We start from the raw sequence: 13,407 nt of genomic DNA, 5'->3' as shown, positions 1-13,407 counted from the left end.
CAAACACCCTCCAGAGCTTCAAACATCATCAGCCAGACGACTGCAACCTTCATTCTGCAGCACTTCTTCCATCCCAGACTAAGCAGACTGGGAGAATGACAAACAGACAAAGAAAGGTCTACAACCCTGGTAGCAGGCTTTTGCTTCATAGCCAATAGACAGGGAGAGCGGAGGTGGGGATTCTGGCACTCAAATCACATTGAGCCATGACCACACAGGAATCACTCCATGACACTAAAGGAGACAGTGCTCTATAGAAGCTCACTTCCTGATTTCCTCTCCAGCTGTTATCACTGCTCATGAAACCAGAGAGCGCTCGAGGAGGAGGTGGTAGGTAGAGAGGGGAGGTTAGCGAGCTCAAGGCACTGGGCCTAGACCCACCCAAGCGCTCGACATGATTGATGGCCCAATTATCAGGGCCCTGTTTATTGTGCTGCAGTTATTTATAACAAAGCAGAGCTTGAGGTGCAGCGATGAATGCTTCTCACAGTTGCACTCAACTTCGCCAGCACTGCATGTTTTCCACTTTGCCTAAGAAATAACAAATATTTGACCTCGAAATATGGAGCATATAGTGGATGAGCTGTATTCAAAATAGCAAAAAGTGCCAAGACAGCATTCCCTATTCTCTGTCTTTGTCCAAAATTAGCATTATACTTCCTTTCACCTGAGACTTTAGTGTGAAGGCATATTTCAGATAAAATACAACTTAAGCTCCATAAAAAACATCTCTGTTTACCTATGAAAAACATTCTGTAGATGCATTAATTCACATATTTGTTCATTTTGTTTTTAAGTTGAGGGACAAACTGAGATCATTTTCAGTGTTGCAGGTAAGGATTTTGTTGTATTTAACATGAATATTTGGTAACACTTTTTTGGTAACACTATTTTAAGGTGTCCTTGGAATAATGGCTGCTGAAAATTCTGCTTTTTGTTTGAAATTGTAATAATATTTCATAATTTAATAAGAAATCTTATTGGACCTAAACTTTTGAACAGTAGTGCACCTGTCTATTGCTAGTAAACACTGTTAAAATACTACAACTGCGTACACAAGGACTCTGTATATTAGCTTAGCATAACACACACTGCATCTAATGAGGCCAAAGAGAAGCCATCATTATGAATGTCTGAATGCTGCTAGTCAGGACAGAAAGAGGACATCGGACCTCAGTCAGCTCTCCATTTCTCCCTCACGGCCGAGCGAGCGAGCATGCATCGGGACGGGTGGATGAGTGACTGAGCTTCCGTCAGCAGGACATCATCAGGAGAGATTATTGAGCGACCTGCTGACCTCTGGCCGGATTTAAGTTCCTCTTTGAAGGAGGGCTCATATCACAGGAGTCAGCGGACAAAGCAGCGAGTTTACAGAGGCAGAGAGAGAGATACTAGAGAGAAACTTGGGTAAAGGTTATGAAGTTCTCAGAAGGGCTAGGCAAGCTATATTTTAACATTTAAATCATTTATCTTTTTAATGAAAATGTACCATTAAACTGCTAATGAGAAACCAAAACAGCATGAAGCTGAATGTGACATTCAACACACTCCTACTGTGCTATTTGGTAAATGCAAAGAGCGTTTTGAACGAGACCCTGGGCAGGGGCTCTTCTTGAGGCAGTTTGTTCCACAGTGACAGTAGGAGCATTGATGTCTGGGGCAAAGGTGTTAGATCAGGACTGGGCAAACACTGGTCTGGCTAACTCTGCTTTCTATATGTACACACACACATACACATTCACAGATGACACTCTAACAGGAAAGGGGCTTGTTTGTGCGTGGTCAATAAAGCCCAAGCTTGACAAACACACATTTGCTCAAAGTAAATGCTTCACACTAGATGAGTTGAGAAATGAATCCACCCTGACCTGGGAAACTAAACATTACAAAAACGAGGCCACTGTAATCTAACAAATGACTTAAACCAGGAAATGGGTCTAAATGGGTCTTCTGCTCATGTCGTAAAGTAAAACGAGTTCAGAAGTCAATTTAGGCTCAAATGCGAGTTAAAACTAAACAAGGGGTGACCAAAATACTGTGTATTACATAAACAATTATATTTAATATAATATTCCCTATTAGGGGTCAGATTTTTGAAAATATTTTTTGGTGTGTATTTTATTTACATGAAAATAAAACAGTAATATTGTGAAATCTTATTGCAATTAAAACACATATTAAAATGTAATTTATTCCTGTGATGGAAAAACTGATTTTTTTCAGCAGCCATTACCCCAGTCTTCAGTGTCACATGATCCTTCAGAAATCATTCTAATATGCTGATTTTGTGCTCAAGAAACATTTTTTATTAAATGTTGAAAACAATTGTGCTGTTTAAACCATAATAAAGTTTCAGGATTCTTTGACCAATAGAAAGTTTTAATTCATTTGAAACATAAATCTTTTGTAGCATTATAAAATGTCTTGACTGTCAATTTAATGCATCATTTTCTAAAAATAAAAAATAAATAAATAAAATAAATTTCTTCATTTTTAAAAATCTTCCTGAACCCAAAACAAAGTAATTGTTTCATACATGCAAATAATAATTCACACATTTCAACCATCACACAGTATTCACCAGTATTACACCGCCCGTCTCTAGGAGAAAGGCCTATAAAAAGGCCTGGATCACGCATGAAACAAAAGATGATTGTGGTCTGGGTTTGTGGGGAGTTCAGCCTCTCCCTGTGATGTTGATCACATTTGCAATAGCAAACTTTCACTCCCTTCACCGGTCCTCCACACAAATGTGCTACAAATGGAGCTGGGAAGAGAGGCCTGACCCAGATGGCTAAACCGTTAGCCATCAAAGAGACGGCCAAAAGCAGTACACAACACGCCTGCTCCAAACTCACACATACAAGGGTGCAATTCAACACAGCGTGATTCACACTGAGCCTCCCGAAGAGCATATTTAAACACAAACAGGAGTGACGGAAAATGAAGTTAAAAATCACATGAACACAAAACTCCTCACAATCCTGTCACGTCTATATTTTGCCCGTAAAACCCAGATGAACCATTTCGAAATTGAGACGGATGTGAATTTAGCCTATAGCTCCTTTCAGAAAGGGGGAAAAAAGGCAGAAAAGCAAATATTTTCCCAACTGGCTACAGAAAAATGGAGTTTGAGTGTGTGAGGAAAATCCAAAAGAAAACAGGCCACCCCAGAAGACTGCAGCACTCAATAACAAAGACTGTCTAAGCTAGCAGTGTGTGTCTGGACATGCAACACTTCCAGGAGCAGCACCATTGCACTACAATACTACTACAGCTAAGACAAAAACCTGCATGTGTGTCACTTGCTCCTAATACACATGCTTTCATCCGAGGAGGAAAAACTTTATTTCCACTGGAGCACCATTATCAAATCAGTGCAAAAATAACCAGTTTCCCCTTAATAACTCAATAAGTATTAACATTGTTTACACCAGTGTGAAACGTGTATATATATATATATATATATATATAAAACAGAAAATGTGTTTTAGGGTTTTCATTTAATATTTTGTAACCCTATAATATGCTGTAACCAATATGATAGCAATATATCATGCATTTCTAACTTGATGAAATAGTCAACTTAATGAAAGAGTCCTAATGATATACATTCAAGGGAAGCTCTGCCATCATGTGTCTTTGTAATTTTCCAGTTTGTCCAATCATGCTCACCTCCTACCCAATCCAAGAAAATCCCATGGTGGGAGCAGACAGCAGGAAGGAAACAAGGGGGCCATTTTTAGTCTACAGACCTTGAGGCCACACTGATCTAGTGGCAGGGTAAGTTGCGAAAACCAAACAGTGCTCATTAAATCACTTAACACCATGCTTTTACCATTACCACCGGGTCCCCTCACACTCTTACGATGGGTCACGTCCTTTAACTCCTCACCCAAATGGTAGATCCTTTCAAAATTACCTTATCAGGCATATTCAGCAACATTTATAAATAAGAAAGTCATTTGCGACAAACATAAGTCTAAATGCATGTATGTGCAACTGAGTTTTGCCTTCAGGAAAGACTCTGAGACACACCTTTTGTATAGTAATTAAAAGCAGCATGTTTTAAAGCGGGTGAAGGGGTAACGATGGTTCCCATCACAGGGTCTAATCCCTGTGATAGTTGGGGTCCACATCCCTGAGGGGCCTTCTCGGCTAGGGCTGCCCTCCCATGGGCTAAATCCCCCCCACTGAGTCCTGGCTTTAATAAGACAACGGAAACACTGATTAGCCCCTCTATTTGGCCACATTCTCCAAATTAGAATCCTTCATTAGTTTATGACCCTAGTCTCAGTGTTAGTGCCCTGTGAACTTAACCCCCCCTCTTCCTGAAGTCCCAAAAAACAGGCAGGCGAGAACTAAACAAGATGACCCTCAACCGCCCTGAGCCCCCCTTTCCCTCGGTCCGAGTCTATTATAAATCAAAGCTCACAGTAAACTGTTGGAGAAAAAGGGAAAGAGAGGAGGTCAACACATCATGTTGACCTTTCCCACTTCTGTCTTCCACAGGGTTAATAATGAAAGCAGGAAGACAAGGGGGGAAAACAGGAGACAGAGACCTAGGAAGTTAAAAAAAGACTAGGCAACAACTTGTTTTAATCTCCAGTAAATCTAGATTCAATCTACACACTCAATGTGCAAAGAGAGTTGTCAAGAATCAGATTTATTCAACAATTTATGCAAAATAAACCTGTATTTAGCAGATTCATAAAATGTAAATAATGAATCTGTAAATTCATAAATGTTATAATTTGCTAGAAGACTGTATAAATCACACCGCTGACCAGAATAACAACCCGCTTGACAATGTAGCATATTTTCCTGAATATGCTACATTGTTTTTGTTTAATGATTTGAAAAGTGGTGTGACTTGTATTACAAAGCACATAAAACATGCATATAGCACAAACTATTCGATTCCTTTAAAAAAAAAAATTTTTGTAGATGTACCATTTATAATTAATATCACTATAATTTTTTTTGTTAAAAGGATAGTTCACCCAAAAATGATCCACTGTAAAGCAAGATGACGACGTGTCACGCACCAGTTGTTGTGAACGCGCTCAGGACAGTTAGACAGTGTGGCGGATCAGAGGTAAAAAACCGATATAAATACTGTTCAGTTTCTTGCACAGAACGATCGTTTCGTGTCTTTAGACCTCAATGTATCGTCACGAGCCGCAGGGTTTAATTTGGTTTTGTCTGTGTATGTTTTTTTTCTCTCAAAGCCGTGAGTCCCATTGACAGCCTTCATATGATTGACAGACTGCAACGGTTTGAGTTAAAAATCTTTGTTTGTGTTCTACTGAAGAAACAAAGTCACCTACATCTTGGATGCCCTTGGGGTACGCAGATAAACATCAAATTTTCATTTTTGGGTGAACTATCCCTTTAAGCTGATTAGTTTGTTCTGTTCTAAGCCCTGCTAAATTTAAAGGATTTGTTGTGTTGTGGAGTACTTTACATTACTTCTTAATGTAATAATAAAATAGGACTTATACACCAATGCAAATGATCTGTTTGTTCTTTTTTTTTGACTCAAATTATAGTCAACTTATTTTGCAACTTATCTTCTTGCATTCTCAGGAAGATCCACAACTAGCATCTGGAAGCGCCACAGAACTAGTTCCCTATAATCCTGGGCTTTTGAGGCGGCGTTGAAACAGTCTTCAAATGACTGGGTGTTGCAGGTTGATTACGACTTCTGATAGCTTTGTGTTTCCTGTCATTTTCTTCCCGCTATCAAAGTGTCACGGGACACCACTGAGGCCTGAGCAAAGGCTGAACTAAATATAGGACAAAAAGGTTACAGTGTAATCATTCAAAGCTAAAATCTAACTAGTTTTAATGCAATAGATCTTTCACTGTGTGTTCAGAGTCTTGTTTTGTCTTGTTTGTCTATATCTGACCAGGTCACATGAGTGTCACTGGATAAATAAAGCAACCCACTCATCTTCTCTCTCTCTACTTTATCTCTACTGAGCGGATTCACAAACTGCGCTTTCATTCATGCCGAAACGGAAACCAGGCAGCTTGTCAGACTTCGCTTAGCTGTGTGACTCACATGTGGACAAATGCGAGAGCCTTAGGGATACTTCGCACACCGCCGTCTGCTTATCAGCAACCAAAATGGTAACAGATATGCTCTCTAATGAAATCTCTGGTCGTAGGAGAAAACGACTTTCTCGGGTCGTGTACATGCAGAACAGTAGTGGTCACCTGAAAGCAATGTGAGCTTGATATAGTTTCAAACAGGTTGGCTCACAGCCCTCTCACCACCCCTCATTTGAAGAGGGCCTGATTATAAACAGGAGTGTGTTTGTTTCCAGGACAAGCTTCCTGAAGCCTTCAGTGTTTGTAGATTCAAACGACACCTTTAATGTGCAAATGGAGTTGCAAGGAATCTGAAATATTCAACATTTTATGCATCCGGTAAATTATTCTGTATTTACCAACTGACTTCTATAGTATCGAAAAAATACTATGGAAGTCAATGGCTACCATCAACTGTTTGATTACCAACATTCTTCAAAATATCTTCTTTTGTGTTCAACAGAATAAAGAAACTCACACTGGTTTCGAACAAGTGGAGGGTGAGCAAATGATGACAGAAGTTTCATTTTTGGGTGAACTAAGACCAGAATAACAATGGATATCAAGCTGTCAGCATTTGACAATGTAACAGGGAACCGCAAAACTAGTTGGTCTAAAAGAAGCACTGTATAATTAGGCTGGTTTCAGATTCATTTGACCTGAATCAGACTCGCTCTTAAGAGTTTTCATAGGTTATACAAAGCAACGGAACAAAACGTCACATTTTAAGTTGGACTATTTTTGACTTGACAAATTCTCTCGGAAACAATGCTAATGACGCTTAAAAACAGGTTTAGGATTCACCTGACATGAATCAGAATCTTTGGAGTTTACATAAGATGTACAAACCAATGGAACCAAATGCGAGACACATTTTAACATTTTAAAAATATGTTTAAGATTGTTTAAGACCAGCCCTGAATCAGGCACATGCTTAGGAGTTTACATAAGATGTACAAAGCAATATAGCAAAACACATGGGGCTGGAGACACTATTTAACTTGACACACTGTCTTAGAAACATCCCACAAGATGCTCAAAGACATCTGACTCTTCTTTCAGCTCTTGAATTTGACAGGGGTAACAGTGATATATGCTCACTACAAAAATTAGGAATCGCTGACAAACCATGTCCACTTCCTGTGGGAAAGATATCCACAAACAAAGCGAGGGTCAACAACAATAAGACATTGAATCAAATGAGCCTGCATTTCCCTAAAACCCCAAACAAAGAGAAGTTAAAAAGGAGGGGGTTGTACAGACAAGAGGAGACGTTCATTTGTGCATTTCAGCAGTGACAGAGACGGGGTGAAGATCAAACGGTGCCCACACACAGACCACTCGAAAAGGTAGCAGTCTCAATGTTTGCTTAAAACTTCCTTCATTTCTCCGTTCAAGAAGAACGAGAACTACCAGACTAAATTTGGAGCCGAGTCTTAAGGATTAGGCGTCCTCATTGTTGGATGCATTAGCAGTTGCGACATTTCCAAAACATTAGCCTTGGTCTTGTGAGTCGTCTACACAAATGGCGTTTTCCCCTTCCTGTCCCTCAACCCCCTTTTGCACAATTCCTGGAGATCTGGTCCAAATGAAGCAGATGTTCTCCAGATGTTCCTCTTCTAAACATCTGTTTTTAAAAGCTCTCTGTTTTATCATAGTAAATTGGAGGCTAATCATGTTTGTCTAGAAGCGATTGGTCAGAGGGTCACAGTTCCAGACATCCCAGAGACTTTGCATTCAAAAATTCAGTCCTAATATAGCAGCTATTAAATTAATAGCGACAACTTGAATAGGTCTTGAAAAAGACACAATGTACTCCTTAAATCTGCCTTTTTAACTCCTCCCGTGTGCAGCCTGTGTCCTGTGGACAGGCTTCTGTGGCCAGGCAGATGAGTTTACCAGGCTGGCCCGTCCTCCACTCGTTCTACGCTGCTACACTGGGCCTTTGTTCCCCTCTGAAACCCAATCCGCAGAAGCACTAAGTACCCACACACACACACACACAGAGAGAAGGAAACCTTGGCACACAGGCTAACACACTAGCAAAGACTAGGATATATAAACCAGCTGGAAAAAAAGACTCCTTATTGGGAGTTTTGATTAAAAATGAGCTTTCATCTGCACATTTAAAATAAAAACCAAAGTCATTTTCTTAATGGAACTATCAGCTTGCAAGCTTGACGTCAAACACCACAGTTTTTGGGTCTAAAAGCCAACAACAAATGTTGCTAATATACACTTGCAGTGTCTTGTAATACTATTGAAAAATCATGATTCTAAACTTTATCTTTAAAGGCATTTCAGTTAGTGACAGTGATTCATTTTTTATGAATCGTATGAGCCGGAAGACCGTAGTGTACAATGTGAGTTTCTACAAAGCTTAGCTTAAATATATGATATTAATAACTTGTGCTCATAAAAAGCTGTTCAAATAGTATTCTCAATTGAAACTTGAGTATTCGATACATCAAGACCTCAAAGCAACATTGCAAGACTTTTTGTCCACTAAAATTCACCTTTGTTGTAAATCTCTACACGTAGCAAGTCTTCCATCTTTAAAATGACTGGGAACACTGCAAACTTGACCCCAATCTGAAGGTCAACAACGCCTTATCAATTTAAAAGACATCAAACAGCACAAAACCATGTCGACATAAATGTCATATCAAGCATGACAACGTTAACAACTCACTTTAGGAAGTATCTCTGGCCTGAAGGGGTCTTGGCCATCTCCCAGCCTGGGGGCAGCGGCACATCATCAGGTATTTCGTAAGAAGACTGGCGGAGGTGCTGAGGTGGGGCGTTTGCTGGAACCATGCTGCTCAGTGTGCCAGGAGAAACTGCACCCAGCTGCAGGGAGGCGGGTGAGGAGTGTGCCCTGATGTGCTGGGGCGTGAGGGTACCAGCAGTACCTGCATCCGTGCTGGCCTGTACAGGGATAGAGGATTATTTTAGCATAAAGAAGACATTTAGATTAGGATTAGATTTAAAGCAAAAAGGCTACGAGCAATAAGTCTCTTAAATAGCAAAGAGACTTATGTCTAAACCTTAATCATTCAAAACATGGATGAAGTCACATATATATACACACTAAGAACAAGCACGCTCACACATATGGTTCTCAACCTATGTAACTCAAAGATGCCTCATTGTGAAGGTCATATACTAAATGCTTGTATTAAAGTTTGCCTCTTGTACTTCTGCTGAAATGATGACAGAAACTAGGGTTACAATGCATGAATACATTCATTAATCACGATTAACCTTACAATGTAATTGTTAAAACATTGTTTCCTTTCCTTTAATATGTAACAAATCTGTTTTCTTGATGCCATAAGTCTTAAGTACTCCACATGTAAAAATTGTTACTGTAAATCATTCTTTGTATTAATTACTAGCTTATAACATTTTAAAAGGACACATGAGGAAAACAATATCTGATTTTTATTCATTCATTTATTTATTTTTTAATCCAGAGTAAGAAACATTATTTAGAGATTTTGCATTTGAATTGTTAAGCTATTTAAATAAAATGCTTTAAAATCATTTTTAAACTTTGGAGGGTTATCGAAATATGGGAAATGAGTCATTTCTTTTCCAGTTAATACTGGGAAAGTCAAAGGATAATAGGATAATAACTTATTTCCAACATGAATTAAACACTACGTAAATCACAAATGATTAAATTTGCACAAGGGCACTGTTCTCCTTTTGAATCATAGCTGAGTGTTGCTTTCATTAGTTTTATCAGCTCCTTTTACAATAACAAAAAGTTAAGAAACGGATGTGGCCTAGGCTGGAGACTTTAGGAGGAGCTAACTAGGAAACAGGCTGTCCTGGGGCAACTTTTCAGAAGAACTTAACATGTGCGCATGCGCGAGATGTGATTCCAAAACCGAGAAAACTCGATTAGTTTTGTTGACAACTTTTTCTTTTTTCTTCTTTTTTTTTTTTTTTAATTAAGCTTTAAAAGATGACTTACTTTAAGTATCTTCACTCGTGGAACAAGTTCTGTAAACTAAAGACTATAAACCTCATGGTTTATAAACCGTTTATCGACATTTTTATAAAAAATTAAAGATAAAGTATTAAAAGTGAAGGTCAATTGCAATGAACAAAACACTGAAAAGCATATTTCAGGAATGAAGTCGTATGGTCCGTGTTTTCTTTCAGCTGTTTAGAACTAACGCTGCACCGCATCGCAAAAGAATCATTCTTTTGAGTCGGTTCTTTTAAATGAACTGTATAAACGGGCTTCCAAATAGTCTGAATAATTTTGCGATTCAGTCTGAATCACTCCAGTAGCTCACTCATGAACTGAATCGTTTGGAGAGGTTTCACTTCGTAAAACAGCAACAGAATGCAAAAAAAAAAACGAAAAAAACAAAAACAAAACGCTGGATGAAGTGTAATGTTTACCTATCATCAGTAAATGATATAAAGTAAATAAATCTTATGAGAGTGCATGCAGCTAGTGAATCACTTTGTACTGTCGGTCAAGACATTTGAACCCACTAAGTATCAAAATACAAAGAGTACAGAATGATATGACAAAGTACCATGTGTTACCATCACTGTACCCTGGTACCTGCCACAGACTTAATTGGTACCCCTTTTTCAACTTTTCAACAAAAGAGAGACACAACTCTTTTCTTCTGTATTAGATCAAGCTTTTTGTTCGTTTGTTTGCTTATTTGTTGCAGAATAACAAGCTATTTTCCGAACGGTAACTTTCAGTTCAGCTATTTTTCCCGTGGAATAGTTGGTAGCTTGCATAGGAGTTGAAGAATAACACATTTCTAAGGAATTGTAACTTTTGTTTTATGACTATTCTATTCATTTTTATTATAATTTCTACTTGTTATAAATTATGACTGACATGCCATTATTATTATTATTTTACTTTATACTCTGCTGTCATATGGACATACGTCCACTTGTGCACTTTATTATTTATTTAGCCTTATTCACTGTATTTTCCCCCCTAATGCAGTGCTTACTGTTCTTTTCTCATGCAATAACAAATCTGCATTGCCAGAGATAAGTTACACACTAAACGTTACAATCAGCAAAGGCTGAAAAGTAGTGGCCCCTCGCGCCAGTTGCAGTGTCAGGCGCAGGAAAAGTTTGTGGAAATAGTTTGTGGTTTTTGTGGGGGTGGTCTCTTACTTGTCTGGAGTGGGACTTTGGCTCTGGCGGCTTGAAGAATGAGTCTGGCAGCTTTCTCAACCTCATCGGCACGGAAGGGGGGATGATGGCGTTTTTCGGGTTCATCACAGCGTTAAAAAGAGCCTCCAGATCGGTCTCGGAGTCTCCCCGAACATGGACGATCTGATGGCCGGCAGGAGGGTTGTGCTGGCTCGGATCCATGACTCCAGATAAAACGTAGCTCTTCTTTCTATCCGACTGAAATAGTGGAAACAGGAAAATTGGCTGCAACCATAAAATGCCAAAAGGTTAAATCCAAACAGCTCAAAGCTGTTTTCTGTCCGTCCGCTTTATTAATTATCCAAGCCTTGCGAAAAAAGTAGGCAACGCTGTGTTTTTCTGCTTCCCGAGAACACCCCAATAAATGTGGAAACGCGCATATCTACTAAACTTAGTCGTTTAAACTTTTTCTGAAGTATCTGAACTCTTTAAAAGCGCTGTCCGTGTGACTTTCCCAAAAGTTTACGGCTCCTCTAACGCAGACATTGGTAATGACTGTACTGCGCATTGAAAATCACAGCCCTCTCACTAACTTAACTAACTTTTTTTTCTTCTCTCAACTTCTGAAAGTTTGGGCAGGACATCAAACTTTATGAGTCATGTGACCGCTGACTCAGAGGGGCGGGGCTTAAGCAAGAGCCTTTAAAGCTACACGATTTTCTTCTGTGTGGGGCCCATGTATAGAGCCCATACATATTTATATTTCAGGCATTAGTGTTTTAAGAATGATTAATGTGTTTAAATATCTATTAAGGTCGTATATATCTATTTTATCATTTATTTCAAGCTAATAAATTTGTGTGCATATTTATTTACTTTTAATCTGTATCATCAAATGGGTTTATGATAATAAAACAATCATCATGACACAGCGTTTTATTTTCTTTTATAAAAAAAGTGGTCATTCAATGCTGATCTGTGTGTTTTTTTTAGAGGGTGTCACAATTTTTTATTCATATTTATGCAATGAAGTGTCACTCATATCACCACGGAATGAATCTCATTATACAAAAATACACCAGTGAAGTTCAAGCACTCGCTTCTTTATGAATAAAGAAATAAATTGTCTTTCATTATGTAGAAAGCTGCAGAAAAGTAGTTCCATGCAGTTCCCATAATTGTTATGTAAATGAGCCTTCCCGGGCCATTGAGAAATCATTTTGTCAAGACTGAGCCCAGCTCTTTTCCCATACATTTAACATTGAGTGACTGATTATGAACCCCTTTTAATCCCCTGCGGGAACTGTAAGGGCATGATGAATGGATTAAAAAAGTTACTTTGTACTTTTCCCTTTTAACCAGCCAACCAATATCCAGCCCTAACACGAACTGTCTCTGCAAGCCAGATATCATATAATTAACCACATTATGAGTGTGTTTTTTGTCAATGCCTCTGAATTATCTCTGTATTAAACTCTAGTGATCATGAAGTGAATGCAGGGGAGACCAGGGAGCTGTTAGTTGTAACACCATCGTTTGTGAATGGTGTGAAATCATTACTGGACCTCCTAATGTGACCTTTGAAGACTCTTTTTTGCCATTTTGAAAGTGAAATGAGATTGGTGTTGAAAGACGGTAGGCCTATAACTACAATTATTTTTGTACAATTAAATTTGATTAGTTCAAGCATAAATTGTAAAATGTCAGTGTTTACAGTATTAACAAGTTACAGTAGTTTAAAGGGGTAGGTTGTTTTTACACTCTTTGTATCTGACATTCATTTACACAGTGTAGTGATAAATAGTAGATTTTAATCAGCTTTATTTTGTTGCAGACAGGTATAGAAATATTATATCAATTTTTTTGACATAAGTATTGAGCAAAAATCCACTGAAGTTACTGATGTTTAAACAAAATTCTCCCTGGTTTCCTCCACAATGTGAAATTCTGATCAAGTTTTCGGTGCAAAATCCTTCAGTCTATTTGATTTTACCACAGTATTTGAAAGTTTGCAACAGTATTGTGACTTGACATGATACTCCAAATAAGTTGCTGTCTAAGAAAATATTCCTTAATTTGATTGTCCTGTTTGTGTGTGTGTGTAAGATCATTAAAGAGTGGTAAATATCCTGAAATGATTGAGGCAGTATTTGAGGTTTGTTC

General features: G+C 38.5%; 1 protein-coding gene across 4 annotated transcripts in view; it reads right to left on the bottom strand.

Moving 5' to 3' along the window:
• Positions 1–11,882, bottom strand: part of yap1 (Yes1 associated transcriptional regulator) — a 30,919-nt gene extending 19,037 nt beyond the window's left edge. For all 4 annotated transcript variants that reach the window (XM_058750921.1, XM_058750919.1, XM_058750917.1 and 1 more), the window contains exons 1-2: positions 11,266–11,882; positions 8,789–9,024 (exon numbers count right to left, since the gene is read on the bottom strand). In XM_058750921.1, the coding sequence (XP_058606904.1) occupies positions 8,789–9,024; positions 11,266–11,466 (437 nt within the window). In that variant the 5' untranslated portion in view covers positions 11,467–11,882. The remainder of the gene's footprint in view (positions 1–8,788; positions 9,025–11,265) is intronic.
• Between the last annotated feature and the right edge of the window lie 1,525 nt (positions 11,883–13,407).

Source organism: Onychostoma macrolepis, chromosome 18, assembly GCF_012432095.1.
Source record: "Onychostoma macrolepis isolate SWU-2019 chromosome 18, ASM1243209v1, whole genome shotgun sequence".
Lineage (NCBI taxonomy): Eukaryota > Metazoa > Chordata > Actinopteri > Cypriniformes > Cyprinidae > Onychostoma > Onychostoma macrolepis.
The sequence above is the reverse complement of the archived record's forward strand: the minus strand, read 5'-3'. Positions and strand labels throughout refer to the sequence as shown.